Below are 18,648 nucleotides of genomic sequence, written 5' to 3'. Positions count from 1 at the left end.
TATTCAAGCTGTGCGTCCTGCTGCCTCTGTTCAGCATCCTTTATGTTGGTGTGGAGGAGGCGGTAGTGGTGGGGGGTGGAAGGAGAGTTGACTTTTATTATTTTATCTTTTTTTTTAAATTGAAGTATAGTTGATTTACAATATTATACTAGTTTTCTCGTTTGTTTTTTTTAAAATAATTCTTAATTTTCCCTTCTTAATCCCTTCTTTCCTTCACTATCACATCTACAAGGGGACCACCCCTACTCTATGTATCTGATTCTCTCCAAGAGGCAATCCTACTCCAAGGCTACCCCTTCTGTTCTTTCCAGACTCCTCCCTGTTGCTGGAGCTGCTGGTGGCTATTATGCCTCAACCGTGGCCAGCATTTTGACATTTGGTGTTGAGCGTCCTGAGGGATTTTTATCTGTGGCTCATCTAAGATGGCCACGCCCTCTACAACATGTTTTTCATGGGTCTCTTGAAACCTTCTCTCCATCACTCTCTGTACCCACAGGCTTGCAGCTGTATGTGGTGGGAGTTCTGTTGGAATTCAGATTATTTCTCTATTCAGGTGATTGGAGATTTGTGTGTGATTTTATTTCCTTGTCAATTTACATTCTTCTGAGGGGAGGGTGAGCAAGTAGACCTGAAATTAGGGAGCCACTTCTGTCCTCTAAGCCTGGAAATCCTGATAAATGCACTCGACGTTGAATACTGTCAAACTGGCCCTTTGTGGGTGGCAGTACTCAGTTCCTTACATCCTCACCAATGCTTAATATCAAATGTCTTCACTTTTGCCCATCTGATGGGTGAAAAGTGTCACCTCACTGTAATTTTAATGAACTTCTTGTGTTATTAGTGGGATTGTCTTTTCAAAAATTTGTTTTCTTCTTGTATTTTTTTTTCTCTGAATGATCTCTTTAAATCTTCAGCTTTTTCAGCTGGTTGGGTTTTTTATTTTGTGAGTTGTTTTATGTATATTCTGGATCATTAGCTATGCAGGTTGCAAATTTTTTCTTCCAGTCTGTCACTTGTCCTTTAATTTTACTTGTTGTACTTTGTTTATAAAAAAAATTGAGTTTTGATGTTGCCAAATGTGTTTTTGCCTTTATGCTTTTTTCCCTTCACTTGTATCTTTGTGTGTATGTCTTCAGGAGGTGGGTTTATGGCAGATTTTCATTTCTTGACTGTTTATATTTTTAGAAATCCTACAGTTAGGCTCATACTTGTGAATAGTTGTTTTTTCAAAAATGGCTTTGACTATCCAAAGTCTTAACATCTTCTGTTGTATTTTATCTTATACTTTTATAGTTATTGCATCTTTAGGTCTCCATTTTTCTGTGGGGGGGGTAATTAGGTTTTTATTTTTTCAAAGGGGGTACTGGGGATTGAACCCAGGACCTCGTGCATGCTACACACGCACGCTACCACTAAGCTATACCCTCCCTCCACAAGGTCTCTAGTACCTGCAGAACTTATTGTTGTGAACACTGTGTGGGCGAATTGTGTCGGGGAGGCCAGATCTAGATTCATGTTTTCCTGAGTGGATATCCTAATGTGATTTATAAGTGGTTCATCGTTTTGCAACTGACTTGAAGGACTTCCTTTATCCTATGCTAATCCCCACACATACAGAGTTACTTCTAGAATGACTCAGTCTAAAAGAAGTGAAATGACTCCTTTTAAAGCAAGGCAGGATGTGGAGTTTTGCCCCTTATACAGGCGCTTGCTCAGGCCATCACGCCACCCACTTTTGGGTGCAAATCGCAATCCTTCCCCTTCAGTCAAGGCTTGGTTGAAACCTCTCCCTTCCAGGAAGTATTCTCAGGTTACCCCAGCCCACTGCGCTTGTTCTCTCTGGCATCGGTGTGTTTGGGAGATGGTCCACTCAGTCATGTTTTACTTACAGCTATCTGTCCATCCACCCAGCCATCCACCCAGCCTTCCATCCTTTATCCAACAGTCACTGGCTGGTCCTGTGCCAGGCACTGGGCTGCTGCAGATGGTGCAGGCACCTCTGTAGCCTAGAGTTGGAGCCTCTGTATTATGGCTGTGTCATATGCTGAAGTTGAAACCCCCAGTACCTCAGCATACAACCTTATAGGGTCACTGCAGATGTAATGATGCAGTTAAAATGTGGTCATTAAAGTGGGCCCTAATCCAGTATGACTGATGTCCTTGTTAGAGAGAGGGGAGATGTGGATACAGAGATAGACCGGGAGGGTACCCTGTGGCATGAAGGCAGAGACTGAAGCGATGCTTTTACAAGCCCAGGAGTAAAGACAGCCAGCAAACCACCTGACACCAGGCGAGAGGCCTAGACTCTCCTTCACAGCGTTCAGCAGGAACCAACTCTGCCGACACCTTGACCTCAGACTTCTAGCCTCCAGAGCTGTGGGACAATACATTTCTGTTCTGTAAGCCACCAAGTTTGTGATACTTTGTTACAGTAGCCCTGGCACTAAGTACTCTGGTAGAAGAGGGAAGCCAGTATGAGCCACCTGATCTGGACTGGAGGTCAGGAAGGGCTTCCCAGAGGAGATGCCGAGCTGGGCATTGAAGGATAGATAGGTGTTTACAGCCAAAAGAAGTCAGGGAAGAGTATTCCAGGCAGAGGGAAGAATATATGCAAAACCCAGGAGGAGGCATGAGTGTCAATCAGAGACTCTTTCTTGAACTTCCTTGAATTCCCCTACTCCTGTCTGACCTGCCCAAGCATCTGAGGCCTAGAAACCCACCGCTGACACCCTTTGCTTCAAGGTAACGGAAAAATTTTTACTAGGAGGTCCCTTGAGTCCATGTGGTGACATGTATAATTTTCCCCAGCTGGGGGCACTCACACGATAGTCTGGATGAAGGGAGAACGGTAAGGTGGGCACAGGTGCTGTGTGACCTTCTCCACAGGCCCCAAGGCCTCTGCTCTGGGGAGGGGGTGCAGCTGGCCCCGGGGGCCCTCCCACAGCTCCACAGGACACACACGGCCCTGGGAGGACACACACCTGGTCACACGGCCCTCAGTACAAGTACTTTATTTCAATTACAATAGTGCCACACCAAAACTACAGTAGCACAAAACATGATAATACAAAAAATAGATTCCCAGCTCCAAACCCCACATCCACATCCCTGCGGAGAAGCCAGCCCTATGGCTCCCCAGGCCCAGGAGGAGGGGGTCTCTCAGAGGACAGCTGCCCAGCGCTGGAGGGGGAGGGGGCTGAGGATGCTGCCTTTGTTTCTATCCCTGCTGGGCCTGACCCTCCTCCCCCTGCCCCGCCACTTCCTGAAGTGATGAGAATGGTGGACATTCCCTCTGGCTGGACCCTCAGCCCTTGGACACCTGCTTCTGGCGGGGAGGCCCCAGTCCACGGTGCCGACAGACACCAGAGGACTGTGACCTTCCACGGGGAAGGCCGGCGGGCAGGAGGGTTTGGAAGAGGAGGTGCTGGGAGGGCACCAGGACCAAGTATCTCTTCCCTCTGAATAGATACCAGGTCTGCTGCACGTGGGGACCGGGCGCCTCATCTGGAGCTACTCCCGACACCCTTGCCCCAGCTCTGGGGCTGATCTGAAGGTGGGCGAGGCGGGGGCTGAGCTGTCCGCTCCTCCTGGCAAGCAGGATTCTGGCTTCCTGGCCGAGGCGAGTGCGCTGTGCCGCAGGGCCTGTCCCAGGGGCCTGGGCTGCCAGGGAGAGCCGAGGAGGACGCTGGCTGACCTGCCGCAGTCACCGCTGCCTGCTTCCTCAGACGGCCGGAGCGGGGCTATGTTTGCTCCACCAGGTGTGGGGGCCCCTGAGCCTGCGGTCCCGAGAAACTGTGGCCTCAGGGAGGGGACGACATTCCTGGTCCCCTGACACCTCAGGCCAGACTGACCAGGTTTGGAGAACCTTCCCCTCGCAGCCTCCTGTGACTAAAAGCATCCCCCAGGAAGAGGAGTCCGTCTGGATCCAAGTGTCGTCTTGACTCATACCAGGGGGCTGACGGTGGGCCTGAACCTGGTGCAAGTCTGCGGGTTCCTCAGACTCCTGCCCTCGGTGCCGCTGCCCTGCGGGCCGGAGCTCCTGGGCGGCCGCGAGGGGCAGCTCTGTGGGCACGGGAGTAGGGGGTATGGCCTTGTGTTCCAGTCAGGACACTTGGGGGCTTCACTGAGGAGGCCAAGGGGCCCCTGGGGCGGAGGGCTGTCTCCTTTCAGGGGAGCCCAGGCGCAGCCTCAGATAAGGCACTCGAGAACGGAGCGGGGCTGGCTGCGGGAGCCAGGCCCAGGCCGGTGCTGGAGGACGGAGCTCGGAGGGAGGATCTGGGCCCTTGGGAGATGAGAGCTGCTTTCTCTGTCTCCTTCCCTGGAGGAAGAGGGTCTGCAAGGCAGACTCCGAAGTGGCTGGGATGGGGGATGCTGCAGAGAGGCAGCATGCCTTGGGACTCACATGGGGTGGCCAACAGAAGAGAAGGAGAGGACGACTATGTGTGACAGAGAACCCCCGATGGGGGTGGCAGCCTCACAGGGCTCCTGTGGCCTGGATCCAGGGTGCTCGGGCACCTCCAGACGGGGTTTGAGGGCCTGACCTGGCCTCGTGCAGCCATCAGTCCCCTGCTGCGACTCTGGGGATCCTTGCTAGGGTTCCCATGGCTGGACCCTGGGGACAGAGGCAGGCACACTGAGGCGGCCCTCCCCCTGCCAGGCCTCCCTCCATCTCTCCTTGGCATCAGGGGACCAAGAACCAGAGGAGGAGGACGCTGAAACCACGGGAGCAGCTCTCCATGTGGGGACCTGCTCAGTGGCTGGGGATCCCGCTTCAGCCCCACCTCGCAGCAGGGCAGGGAGAGAGAGGGGCAAATCAGTGGGGCTTCCCTTGTCCACAGATTATTTAGAAAAACAGAGCATAATAAATATACCAATCCTTTCCTTAAAAAAAAAAGTGTTTTAAATGCATTATTTCCCTGAAGACTTCCAGTGTATTCCACAATGTTTAAAAAACAGTTTCCCCAAAAATATATCATTAAAGCATTTGACACAGTGGTATTTGTGGTGTATCTGGCGCTGGATGTGGGCAGGGAGCTGTCCCACTGCCCTTGTCGGCGTGGGGCCCAGGCCTGGTGAGTAACCAGCCTGATGCCCAAACGCCCATTAGACTTGACACATGTGTGCCTGGGATGACAGGGGTTTTCGTCACAGGGGATCATATCTCTGATTATGATGAGAACCCACGTCACAGGCTTGGTTCCAGCTGAAAATCCTCCTGAGGCGGCCAAGGGGGTTGGGTGATGCCCTGGACACTGATGGAGGGGCAGCCTTGCGGGCTGTACCCCGGGGACTTGTCCTCAGCCCCTCCCCCTCGTCCTCTGTCTTGGCTCTTGGTGCTCCGCCCCTCACCAGACTTCACACTTGTGATGAGGGTTCATGGGTGAGCCAGGCAGGCAGTGGAAGTGTTCTGAGAACTCCTTGGAGTTGGAGATGGAGCCGATGACTCGGAAGCGGGAGGGGCTGTGGGGATCGGTGATGAGACCTTCGTGGGAGCTCTCGGGTGTGCGGACGGAGCACCAGACCTTTGCAGGGGGTGACAAGGGAGAGGCCGGGGTCACTGCAGGGCCCTGAGGCCACCAGACTGGCCCCATCACAGAAGCAGGGGAACGTACCTGGTTCTGAGACCCCTGGAGGTCGAGCAGGCCTGGCAAGTGGGTAAGGAAGGGACAGTGGGCTGGTGCCCCCACCCCAGCATTCTCTACCACAGTCACCCCCAGTGGTTCTCCTGCAGCCAGACCAGTGCCCGTTCTGTCCTGGGCATCTGTGTTATGTTGCATCTGAACAAAGGATTCTGCCCCGGAACCAGTTTGAACGCTTCGCGCTGAGTCCAGATCACGCACTTCCCAGGCAGAACAAACGTCTAATGGCCTGATAGCTCTGGGCACCAACAGAAGGCTATATGCTGAATGCCAACTCAAGGGGCGCCCTGGGGCAGCTAGAGTTTAAGAAATTTCTACAGCCCCAGAACTAGACAGGCCCTTAGCAATCACCTGGTCCTCTCATCTACCTGATGCAGGGATTCTTTTCAATAGCACCCTGGGCCCCTCCTTGAATTTCTCTAATGACGAAGCGCACCTTCTTACAGGGCAAACACGGACAGACCAACGTGTGAGGGCTTCCCAGCTGGAGGAACTTGCCTCCTGGCTCTCAGAACTCCTGGACATCAAAACGGCAGAATGTGGCCTGAGCGTGGCTTTGCCCTGATAAACTCACCTGTGCAAACCCCAGGAAGAAGAGCTGGTTATTGGTGAGACCCAGGGTGGGCAACGTCTGCTCGGCCCCATTCTTCTTCACCCAGTTCTGGTAGGCCTGGGGGAGGGAACAGAGCTCAGGGTCCCCGTGACACAGGAGCAGGCAGGGTGGGGTGGGGTTGCGTGGGGGGTCCCAGAAGGTCCACCCTGTCGGGACAGGGGCTGACTTCTGGGGGCCCAGCTCAGCCTAGAAGAGCCGTCCGCTTTACCTGCACTCACTCCGGAAGGGGGTTCATACAATCCCGTGGCTTTAAATACCATCTACATCTAAATATTGACAGCTCTTAAATGCACTTTCCAGCTCCAGCCTCTTCCCTGATTTGTGCATTCAACTGCTCAGCAGGCATCCCAGCTGCACCCCAAACACACAGACACACACGCTTTCCCATCACAGTAACCACCACCACCACCCACCTAGTTACTTGGGCCCAAACCCCAGGACTCTCCTTCGATTCTTCTCTTTCAATTCACCAAACAACCCCAGTCTGACCACTTCTCACCCTGCCCCCTGCTCTATCCCAGCTCCTGCCTGGACAATCTCACAACAGCTTTCTATCTAGTCTCCTTGACTCAAACTTGTTCAGTTCCAATCCCCTCGCAACACAGCAGCTCAAGTCATCCTCATAAAGCAGGGGTTGGCAAACTTTTCTGTAAAGGGCCAGAGAGTAAATATTTTCAGCTTCAGTCCCTGTTGCAGTGACTCAGGGGAGCTGCTGCGGCCTGAGAGCAGCCATGGGCACCATGGGAACGAATGGGCATGCTGGGTCCCCCTACATTTTTGTTTATTTATCCAGCTGAGGGCTGGATGTGGCCCATGGGCTGCAGGTCTGCTGACCCCTGTTATAAATGATAAATGAGATCATCTCATTCCTCTACTGAAAAACCCTGCAGTGGCTCCCAGTGTAGCCAGAATAAAACCCAAGCTCCTGGCTCAGCCAACAGAAACCGGCAGCTCTGGTCCAGCGTCCCTCCACCCTGGGCCCTGCTCACATCTCTCCACTCACATCTCTGAGTGTCACCCTGGACCAGGCCCTGTGCCCAAGCTGCCACTTGCCATCTTTCTGACACCTGGAGACACAGGGGTTAGGTAGGTGCAGCCACGCACGCCAAGGCTCCAGGAGGCTGAGTGACTTACTCCAGAGCCAAGGTTGAAACTGGAACTGGCTCCATGACCTGTGTCCCCTCCCTCCCTTCTTAGGCCCACTGCAGCCTGAATCAGTGGTGGCTTCCCCTGCAAACGTAAGATAAGGTAGGTCCTCAGGTGGGCCCGGCCCAATCCCTGTCTGGTGCCTCTCCATCGGGCAGAACTTGAGACTAGAAAGCCTGTGTGCCAGCTCTGGGCCGATGTTCTTATGGACACCCTTTCTATCAGTCCTTGCGGCCACCCATTTCACAGATGTGGCAACTGAGGCCCGCATCTGGACAGACCCAGACCTGGGCCCGGGGTGTGTGGGTGGGTGGGGCCTCTCACCCGATAAGCCGCCTTGAGGCCCCCGTTGTCAGCGATGTTCTCCCCGAGGGTGTGCCGGCCGTTCACGGGCTCCCCGTTGACGCTGTAGTTGCCGTACTGCTCCACCATGCACTCGGTCTGTTGCTTGAAAGCCTCCACGGATGAGTTCTTCCACCAGGGTCGAAGGTTCCCGTCCTTGTCATACTCTCGTCCTGCGGGGTCAGAGGGAAGCATCAGCTCAGGCGGAGGAAGAGACAGAGCCAGGCCCTGTCCTGCTGGTGGTGCCTCTCCTCCCAGTAAGAAATGGTCCATCCACCTACCACACATGTACCACTCGGCACTGGGGAGACAAGGCTGGTCTGGGTGGGGGTGGATGGATGGAGGAAAGTGATCCCAACCAACAACCAGCACGTTCACAAAGTTTCAGTGGAGCTGGATTCACGGTCAAGGCTGCTTCAGAGCCTCTGACCCTGAATCCAGGAGGGGGTGAAAGTTGCTGGCAGTGCCAGGGTCACAGGACAGGGCCCAGCCTCCAAGGGCCCACCTCCTCCTTCTTGGCTTGGGGTCCCCAGTGCAGGAGGCAATGAGGGGGATTCTGGACATTAGCTGGTGAGGAGCTAACTCTTCTGATTGTGTTTGGAGCAGAGAAGTCTCCGGAGTGGTGGAGAAATGTTCGGTCCCCACTGACAACTAGTCCCCATCCCAGCACTGGACATCTTCAGGGAGCAGGGTGCTCTGCATGGGTCTGACCCAGTCCTCACAGTCACCACATGATCATCATGCCCATTTTACAGATAAGGAAACAGAGGCTTGGAGAAATGATGGGACTTGCTAAAATTCACACAGTTGGCAGGTAGCTGGGCCAAGATTTGAACCCAGATCCTTCTGTCTCCAAGGCTAAGACACTTAGATGTGAAGGGAGAAAAAGCAGAGGCAGCAGGGCCAGGGAGCTGGTGGAGGCCCATCTGCAGGGAACACCAAGGAACCCGTACCTTGATCATCAAAAGCATGAGTCAGCTCGTGGCCCACGACGACGCCGATGCCACCAAAGTTTAAGGCCCTGGAGGGGAGGACAAGAAGGTGGCAGTGAGGCCACAAGGGGAGGGACCAGTGCTTCGTGGCCTGGAGACGTGGCAGAGGTCTACAGGGCGCTAGCCTGGCCCCTGAGTCAGTGAGAGGCTGGTGAGTCGGCTGTGGTCAGCCTGTGCCCACTGGATACCAAGCACCATGTTAGATGCTCCAGCCTCTCTGCCCTCTGGGGTCATCTCCAAAGAGTTAGGCATTGGTAACCAACCCTATAAACGAGCAAACAGAGGCCTGGGTGGTTCAATCCCTTTGCCTAAGGGCCAGCTTGGGTAGAAAGTCCCAAGTTCCCCGGGCCAGCGGGAAAAAGAGTGCCCAGTGAGACTGGCTTCAATGTGTGGTCAGCTGCGGGCCCAGGGGAGGGCTGGGCTGGGCAGGGGAGCCGCTGAGGGGTGGGGGGAGGAGAGGGGGCGGGAGCACCAGGAGCATCCTACTTGGGTGAAGAGCGGGTGTAGAATGGTGCCTGCAGGATTCCGGCCGGAAACACAATCTCGTTCTTGGTGGGTGAATAGTAAGCATTCACCATGGGTGGGGTCATACTCCACCTGCAAGCGACACACATGTGAGATCGGGGCACTGCTGGTGGGAGGGCAAGTGGGGAAAGCCCTAAAACTGTGGATGCCCCTTGACCCCAGGCCCAAGGGCACACAGCACAAGGGCATCCACAGCAGCACTGTTGCTGAGAAGGGAAAACTAGGAAACACCCCAGTGTCTATAAAGAAAGAATTGTGGGGGTGGGTATAGCTCAGTGGTAGAGCGGGTGCTTAGCACGCACAAGGTCCTGGGTTCAACCCCCGGTGCCTCTATTAAGTGAATAAACAAACCTAATTACCTCCTCCCTCCAAAAAAAAAAAAGAAGTTAAAAATGTTTTAAAAAGTTTAAAAAAAAAGAATCAGTTACATCAATGTCCTCAAGGAAGGAATTAGTTACAGATGTCACATCACATGATGTCACGTCACGGAGACCCTTGCAAAGAACAAGATGGTCCAGTAGATACTGAAACGTCATTACTGTCCAGGTTCAAAATGTGTCTATCAGCAGTTCTCAAAGTGTGGTCTGTGGATACTTGGCGGGGGAGGGAGGAATTTCTCAGTTCCCTTTCAGAGGGTCTGTGAGGTCAAAACTGTTTTCACAATAATACTGAGATGTTAATTCTTTTTCCCACCGTTACATTACACTGATGATCTAAAAGCAACAGAGGGTAAACCTGTGGAGCCTTAGCTGAACCAAGGTGGTGGCACCAGCTGTTTGAGTGGTCACTATGTTCTTTACCAGAAAAAAAAAGCCATTTTCCCTTAAGAACATTCTTGATGATGCAGCATAATTATTAATTTCATTAAATCTAGACCCTTAAGCACCAGTCTTTCACTGCTCCATGTGACCAAATGGGAAGCACTCGCAAGCACTTCTGCTTTTTTCACGGAGCACCATTTGTACTCGAGAGGATGACTGGTGTTTGACAGACATTTTCTTGAAAATAAATAAAGGAAAACATAACCTCATCACCTCAAGGAAAACTACTGATACTCTTTGTTGCCAACAATAAAAATTCAAGGTTTCAAAAAAAACAAGTTTCAAGCAAAAATTTGAAAAACTTGTATCGGCCACTGCAAACCTGACAACTGCTCAAGACTTACAAGGCTTTTCCCTGGAGGCCAGCGAGGATATTGACAAATGTGGGGTTTTTTCTTTGATATCTTTCATATAATATCTTTCTTTTTCTTTGATATAATGAAATTGTCACTATTTGAAAGATAGGTAAATCAGTGAAGCATTGTTTTCCCAATGACCAATGCATGGTGTTACAGAATCATGCTTGGGTAAAAGGTCCATTCAAAGTGCGAGGCAGACCGAGATTTTAGCATAACAGAGTATGAAAAGTTTATGAATATGGTATCAAACTCCGCAGTGCAATGAACCTGTGAGAAATTACTACCTGCCGCGTTTTGGTGTAGTATCCATGAAGGATGTGCACAAATATCAGGAAGACTATTAAAATATCCCTCCCTTTTCCAACTACATGTCTGTGTGAGGCCAGAATTTCTTTATATATTTCAAAGCAATACACTGCAACAGACTGAAGGCAGAAGTGGACGTGAGAATCCCACAAACAAAAGAGCTTCCTGGGGTTCAATGGTTTTTTTGAGTGTAGAAGGGGCCCTGATGGTATACAGTAATGAAACATGTGGCCTCTCAATGGTTTTTCTGGTGTTGGGGGGAAGGGCCAGGGAGGAGTGGAGTGAGACAGGAAGGACATTTTCTTGAAGAGTCTAGACAGTCACTGTTTCCTCCAGGTGAGCCCCACAGAGATGTGATAAGGGGTGGATACAATTAATGAGTAGGAGACTACACTTAAATGGAAAAATTTAAACTAAATTAAAGGACTTCAAGTGAATTCACAACATTGGGGCAGGGCTTGTGTCATATTCTGGAGATAAAAATTGCCTTTTTGTACGTTTAGGGGACACTCTGGTTGAAGACAGGAAACAGCTGAAATCCTTGTTGTCCACAAGGGGGCGCCAGAGGCAAAGGGACGCTGCTTTCACTTTATGGTAAGCTGTATCTGGCAGAATGTTTCAGGCAGGGAGGGAGCTAGGTCTGAGAACTGGTACTAGGCTGACTATGCTGGACTTTTCTGAGGAGGCTGTTAACCCCTCACATCCTATCTGCAGATGATGAAGCAAAGGATCCGAGTGCTGAAGTGGCAGAGCTGGGCAGTGATGCCAGGTCCACTCAACTACAGAGGCCAAGCTGGCTCTGCCGACGGGCTGGGTGCTAAGGGCAGACAGACTCGGGCCATCCCAGCTCCTGGACGGGCAGCACGTCCTCAGTCCTTGGTTTCTGAGTGGATGACAACAGTACCCCCTCCTCAGAGTGACAGCCTGCACATGGCTTGTGCGTGATGAGGGTGAGCTTGGCCCACGGCATGCGCCTGCATGAGCCAGCGCCCTCCCCGCGAGGCCCGGGCACTCACTGATCTCTGTTGGGAGCTTTCCGGAGCTGGTCGGCGGTGACCCTCCATGAGAAGTTGAAAAACCGCATGGCGTTCTCAAAGTAGAGGTCTGGGACCGCGGTGTACTGGACATGAGGGAGCAGAATCACAGGGTCAGAGCTCAGGTCCTCGAATGCAAACCCCTTCTTCTAACCCCTTCTTCTAAAACTGAGGAAGCTGAGGCTCTATGAGGCTAGGGGACTAGTCCCCAGGGCAGAGACTAGGATGGAGGACTCAGGGCTGCGGACTTGGGCCTTTGCCTTGGCCCTCATCCTGCCGGGGCCTGGCACCCTCTCCACTTCAAGGACACACTAAGAGCTTCGCCCAGGACCGCCCAGCACCCAGCAGTGTCTCCGGGCAGCCGGATGCCCTAGTAGCAGCATCAGGGACTTAGGCAGGAAATATGTTCAGTGGGGTCCAACAGAATTTTCTGCAATGATGGACATGTTCTACGCTTGTGTGGTCAGATATGGACATCAGCCACATGTGGATACTGAGCATTTCAAATGTGGGTAGTGCAACTTTTAATTAGATTTTAATGAAATAGCCATCTGTGGCTAGTGGCTACCACAATGGCCAGCATAGATCTCATAAATCAAATGGGGAAACACCAAGAGACAGGCAGAGTGCACACTTTCCTCACCACTCTGGCCTTTTAGCTCTTGACAGGTGCAAGGTTCTCCCTTAGATCTGCTCCAGAGCTTTCTGGTAAAATGCTAGGCCCTTGGAAGCAGGACAGCAATCTAGGGGTGTCTGCCTGGGCTGCCTCCAGGAGCCCCTCATCTCATGATATCCTGAAGCATCTACAATTATCCTCAAGGGAAAAGGCTGCAGAATGAGTCCTATATTCTCAGAAGTAATTTTAATATTATTAGGTTTTAAATACAACCATGTTGAGAGGTTATTAGAATTTCAAAAATGCCTGAATTCACACATTTCAATTACAGGATATAAAACTTTGTCTTTTGAGGCAGAAGCACAGTCCATTTACAGGAGTGATTTGCCAAAAGCTCTAACCACCAGGGGCATTTCAACTACTCTTGTTGCCTAAATTAAGCTCAAACGTGCATTTGGGATTTATGCTTCCTCTTGCCCAGCAGCATTTCAAGGTCCAAATGAGAGGCCCAGGTTTCTCTGGGAAGGTGGGGGAGGAGCCCAGGGACAGGAGGTAACTCTGGGGCCTGGGAAGGATCCGAGGGGCTCTCCACCCTGTGCTCCGCCCCCTGAAGTTTCAGGGGCGCCAATTCTCTCTGCAGCTCCTATGGTCTGTTTCCCCTCCCCTGGTATTTCCCACTCATTAAGTGGAAGTGCTGGTACTGACTGTGGGCACTGACTGTGGTGGCTCCAGGGAGGCAGGGGCTGCTGGCTGGCCCAGGAGAGGAAGGAGCAGAGAACAGCTCCCGAGTGCCCGACCCATCCCCAAGCCCCACGCCACATCATCTCGAGATGTCCTGAGGGTCGTGGTGTCTCCAGCAGCCCACCCAGATTCAGCTCTGCCCTTTCCTAAGTGTGTACCCCCCAGGAGCATTCCAGAACGCAAGAGGGCAGGCTGGGGGCCACTCACGTCATTGAACACTTTGTCCAGCTCCTTGGGGTCCATGATAAAGTTGGGGTAGCCGATCATGTTGTAGATTGCATCCGCCTGAGCAGGGGAAAAGAGGGCAGTGAGTGCCCAGCAAGGCTTTGTGGGTGCCGGACTCGGGGCCTGGGCCAAGGGGAAACAGGGCCAGGCTCCTCCTACCTCAGGAACTTCGAGTCCCTTTCTGGAAAGAATCCTCTCTTGTCTGACTTCTACTTATCCTCAGGAACTCTGATTAAATGTCACTTCCCAACGGAAGGCTTTCCTGGCCACCATCACCCCACTGGACCACGTCTGATCTAACATCACATCTCTCTGCACCCCTCCCTCGCACACTCAGCACAGTGTGTTTTCATACAGTCACTAATCCGATCACATGTTCAAGGCTATCCCCGCATCCTGCTGGACTGTCCACTGCCCGAAGGCAGGACAGCATCCCTGCTGCACCCACTGGATAGAACTAGTCCTTCCTTCATCCACCCTCTTCCATCTGCGGCTGCTGTCCCTGTGCAGGACCCTTGCAAGCACCCCTGGCCAGCTTCACCTTCTCCTTGGCTGATTTCCGAGTGTCTTCATCCATCCACTTCAGGGCGCTCAGGCTCTCCTCAAATGCCTTCTTGATCTCCAGGATGATCTCGCTGGCCTGAGGAGACAGAAGCTGAATGTGTGAGGTCTGGGCACCAGACCTGCCTAAATGCAGTGGGCACCCCACGGAGAAGGATAACATCGGGCCAGAGACTAAACTCAGATCCTGGCTCCAAGCCTCATGCTCCAAGGTGCTGGGCAAAGGAGCAGGGGCCACAGACATGTTTCCCCAACCTTGTTCCTCAGAACGCTAACGTCCTGCAAGACCAGACTGGACTTCCGTAAACAGGGCTCCCTGGTCAAGTACACTCAGAGCACACTTTGCGAATGTTGGAAAAGTCTCTCTGCTGCAGGACTTTTCAGAGCCTTTAATGTGTACCCTGTACAGCAGTTCTTTTCAGAGATGCTGGGATATGCAGCCGTTCTCAGACTTATTGGACCACAGAATTCCTTACTGATGGACTGGACTTTAAAACCCAGAGAAGCTGAGTTCTGAGGAGCAGTTTCAGAAACACTCTACTCAGGCTAGAGATGAACGGCTGCTTTCAAGGGTGATAATGTTACAAACGGTCCCAGAGGCCCAAGGCTCTAGAGTGGGGAAGGTGGAGTCACGCAGCAGAAAAAGCAGAGGGGCTGACAGCCCACAGAGCTCGGCTCAGAACCTGCACCCACCGCCAACAGGCAGGTCACGGTCATGTGAGTCTCAGTTTGCTAACCCTGCCTGTAGATAATATCTATGTAGTTAATGTCAGCAATTAAACCTGCACCAACCACATAACAGTTACCACTCATTGAGCCCTACTTTTGTGCCAGGTGCTCTCCACGTGTACCACGTCACTTAACCTCCACCCGTGGGATGGACACTAAGCGTGGAGTGAGAATATTGTTCCAAGTCACCCAGCCAGGAAGTGGTGAAGCCAGGGTCTGAGCTGGAGCCTGGCTGTCCCCAGGAGCTCAGCCATGAGGTTCCTCAGCTCGTCACCCATGGAGTTAGAAAAAAATGTCCGTCTCTAGGTCACAGTGCTCTGCCAACATCATGCCCCTGGGAGGTGGAGATGCCCGGAATAACCTTGCTGGGCTGCGGCAAGGGTTACATGAGATATTGCAGATCAGGTTCCTGGCGCTCAATCCGAGTAGCTTCTGCGGGTAACTCACATTACTCAAGCCTTTAGGAAACAGGACCTTGGAGTTAAGGCCGGAGAAGCAAGGAAGGTCTAGAGCAGCCCAGAGCGTGGGCTGTCGGGTTCGCGAGGGGCCGTCTCAGGCGCGATGTCACGGCCCATGTGCGAGGCACTTACGATGTTCTTGCTGTCCTCAGCGAATGTGGCTTTGACGAACATGGGGCCCAGGGCGAAGCCCAAGGTGTTCTCTGTGTCACTCACGCAAAACTTCCAGCGAGGAAGACAGGTCTGGAAAACACAAGTCAGAGGGGTTACTTGGCCCTAGTCCTCCTTCCCAACCCTCGTCTGTCTGGAAGGTGGCACCAGCTGGGCTGGTGCTTCCGTGCAGACCTGGAGGGTGACCTTTTCTGAGCGGGTTGGAAGTTATTTAAGGCACTGGACCAAGAGGCCAGGGAAAAGCCCTCATAACCACCATCTGCTATTTCCTGCACACACTTCACAAATGGTAATGGTATCCTACAGGGCCATCAAAGTGAACCTGGGAGGCAGACGAGGAAACAGAAACTCAGCAAAGGGAAGTCGGGGGTCAGGGTCCCACAGCAACTGGAACTGAGATGTGCTTGATCCTATGCCCCTGCTCCTGCCCCTACCTCATCCTGCCTTCTGGAGGCTAAGGATCCTGGTGGCAAAGAACCTTGAGAAATTACCTTGTCTCCCCCTGAGCAACAGGAAAACCTCCCCAGAAGCACCGCAACCCCACCGAAAGCCTCTCGGAGAAAGAACCGCCACAGCAACACCGCGGGACTTCAGCGGGGTCATCTGACCTCAGTCCTACCCACATACCAGCCCCCAGGACGTCTCTGTGGCTGGAGACGGGAGCCCCTGGGACTGCAGCCTCGTGTTGCTGGGCGCAATGAGAAACATTCAGGCTCGTTTCAGCCCTGCTCGCTCCCCTGCCCAGGCAGCCTCCGTGGACAGTCCACACACACAGGCGGTGGCCCTGCTCACATGAACCCCTGTGCCACAGAGGAAGCTGAGTCCTCTGCACCCTGAAAAACAGGTGGCAAAAACCACCCAGGCTCAGGGCCGCCTGCTTCATAATCGCCACCCACTGAAAACAACCCAAATGCCATTGACAGGCAGATGGATAAACAAAATGTGGTATTTTTATACAACAGCACCCGACTTGGCAACACAAAGGAAGGAACTACCGTTGTACACAACAGGGACGAATTCACAGCTGTTATGCTGTGTGTGAGCCCACCTACACCCACCTCTCGGGGTGCGGGGTCGGGGGGCTGATGGGAAGGGGGTGCAGGGAACTCCTGTGCAGAGCACACTGGGTAAATGGTGATGGAAATGTTCTCTGTCTTGTTTGGGTTGCTGGTTGCATGGGTGGTTTCATTTGCCAAAACTCACTGAACTGTGGACTTCATGCATACATTTTATTGTATGCGAATTACACTGTAGTGAAAACAAATGTCTTAAAGATGGAAGATGGAAGAAAGGAAGGAAGAAAAAGGCACTCTAGCCTTCTCAAAGTTCAGTGGCCCAAGTTCTTTTAAACTCTCCCCTCCATGTGTCCACTTGGATGCCTTCCCCCTCCCCCCAGCACCACCTGCCGCTTCCATACAGCTGGACCGGGGCTGCGCCTGGATCTGGCTGAGGCTGACCTCGCAGGAGGTCAGGCCTGGGGCGGGGGGTGGAGTCTAACTCCTGGGCTCTGTGAAGGCTCTAGGCTGGGACGGCTGAATCACGGGCCGATTCTTATTCATGGTCTTCTCAGGGGATTCTTTGTACAAATCCACTCATTCATGCAAACGTTCATTAATTCACACAGCCGAGTTCTCTGAGCAGTTCTGCTGCACCCTGACTGTGCTAGGCCTTTGGAATCGAAAAATGAACTGGCCGTGGGCCCTGTCCTCAAGGGGCTCAATTGAACCGCCCAGAACTTTCAGGGGGAAGGACAGATGTGTAATAAACGTGATGGCAGCAGCAACGTAGTAAATGTGAATTAAGTATTTACCGGTTGCTGGGCCCCACCCCGTAGCAGCCTCCCAATAACCCTCCGAGGCAGACACTCTCCACGGGCCTTTCTGCAGATACAGAACACGCGTGTGTGGAGTGTGGAGAACGCTGGCCTTTAAAGCAGACTATGGGGATCCCGTCGTGGAATCCCAGACAACCCTCTGGTGCATAAGGCAGCGATTAGTTACTCCTTTTCACAGATGGGAAGACTGAGCCCCCTGCTCTAATTAAGTGATTTGCCCAAGGTTGTGTGGTTAGAGGAAGCATTGTAAAAACTCAGGTCTTCTGACCCAAAGTTCTGTGCTATTATTTCCCTACAAGGATGGACAACTAGATGCCTTACATGGCTTTACAAACTAAAAATGTTTTCCCAAATGGAGGCCATTCCCAAGGGTCCTGTGAGATGAAATCAGGAGTGATCCCAAACAACAGATGAGAAAACTGAGGCTTAGAGAGCACAAGGACTACCCAAGGTCACACGGCTCGGCTGTGCTTTGAGTTGTGCTGGACACAAGCTGGGTGGACCTGGCCTGGACCCAGAAGCAGCCATGTGGTGGGTGGGGAGGGCTGGAGAATGAGAGACAGATGAGCAGCATCCTCCACCCTTCAGTCCTGGGGCGGCTAGTGACTCCTGGCTCAGAGCCTCCCATCTCCAGGGTCTCCCAGCTGCCCCTGCTTCTGCCAAGGCCTCCCACCAGCTCTCAGCACCTCGCTGGTTAGAGTAGCACTTGCGCTTTGAGCCTGGCCCAGGGAAGTTCGTTCACCTTATCTCTCTATCTATCCATCCATCCATCCATCATTGTGGTAAAATACACATAAGATTTTCCATCCTAACCACTTTAAGTATACAGTTCAGTCGTGTTAAGTCAATTGGTTGTGCAGCTGATTTTCAGAACTTTTCATCTTGCAAACCTGAAACTCTGTACCCATTCAACAACTTCCCATCACCCCCTCCCCACCCGCAGCCCCTGGAGACCACCAGGAAGCTCAATTTTAACTTTTGGTTCCTGCAGAGCAGAGGCTGAGTGGTACAGGGCTTAGGGGTACAGGCTGTGGAATCAGATGTGCTGGAATTGAGAGTCTCTACCTACGAGCCGTGTGACTCAGAACAAGTCCCTCCCCTTCATCGAGCCTCAGTTTCCTGAGGGTGGGATGATGATAATAGTTTCTACCACACAGCACTGTTGTAGGAACTTGGTGAGATAATGCCTACAAAGGATAAACATCCATTAATGATATATTTTATTTACTACTGCTGCTGCTGCCCCTGCCGCCGCTGCCGCCGCTGCCGCCGCCACCTACTACTAGTAGTGAGTAGACCAAAGTGCTAACAGTTGTGGTCATCTAAACTTGGGTTTGAATTTGAGCTTGGCTGCTTCCTTGCTGGATGACTTGGGAAATCCCCTTAACTCCCTGAGCCTCAGTTTCCTCATCTGTAGTCCGGGAGGGAATGCGATGATGGAGGTGTGTGCTCCACACACAGAGCCGTCTCTATAACTACCATCCTGGGTCCTGGTCAGACCCCTCCTGAATAAAGCCCCCTGGAAGACCAAGTGCT

General features: G+C 52.5%; 1 protein-coding gene across 4 annotated transcripts in view; it reads right to left on the bottom strand.

The window, feature by feature from the left end:
- Positions 1 to 2,995: 2,995 nt before the first annotated feature.
- Positions 2,996 to 18,648, bottom strand: part of ECE1 (endothelin converting enzyme 1) — a 105,538-nt gene continuing 89,885 nt past the window's right edge. For all 4 annotated transcript variants that reach the window (XM_072975189.1, XM_072975188.1, XM_072975187.1 and 1 more), the window contains 9 exons: positions 15,240 to 15,350; positions 13,901 to 13,999; positions 13,342 to 13,419; positions 11,760 to 11,863; positions 9,219 to 9,329; positions 8,694 to 8,761; positions 7,723 to 7,913; positions 6,214 to 6,309; positions 2,996 to 5,522 (listed from right to left, as the gene is read on the bottom strand). In XM_072975189.1, the coding sequence (XP_072831290.1) occupies positions 5,346 to 5,522; positions 6,214 to 6,309; positions 7,723 to 7,913; positions 8,694 to 8,761; positions 9,219 to 9,329; positions 11,760 to 11,863; positions 13,342 to 13,419; positions 13,901 to 13,999; positions 15,240 to 15,350 (1,035 nt within the window). In that variant the 3' untranslated portion in view covers positions 2,996 to 5,345. The remainder of the gene's footprint in view (positions 5,523 to 6,213; positions 6,310 to 7,722; positions 7,914 to 8,693; positions 8,762 to 9,218; positions 9,330 to 11,759; positions 11,864 to 13,341; positions 13,420 to 13,900; positions 14,000 to 15,239; positions 15,351 to 18,648) is intronic.

Source organism: Vicugna pacos, chromosome 13 (genome assembly GCF_048564905.1).
Source record: "Vicugna pacos chromosome 13, VicPac4, whole genome shotgun sequence".
Taxonomy (NCBI): domain Eukaryota; kingdom Metazoa; phylum Chordata; class Mammalia; order Artiodactyla; family Camelidae; genus Vicugna; species Vicugna pacos.
This window is presented reverse-complemented; position numbering and strand designations above follow the sequence as displayed.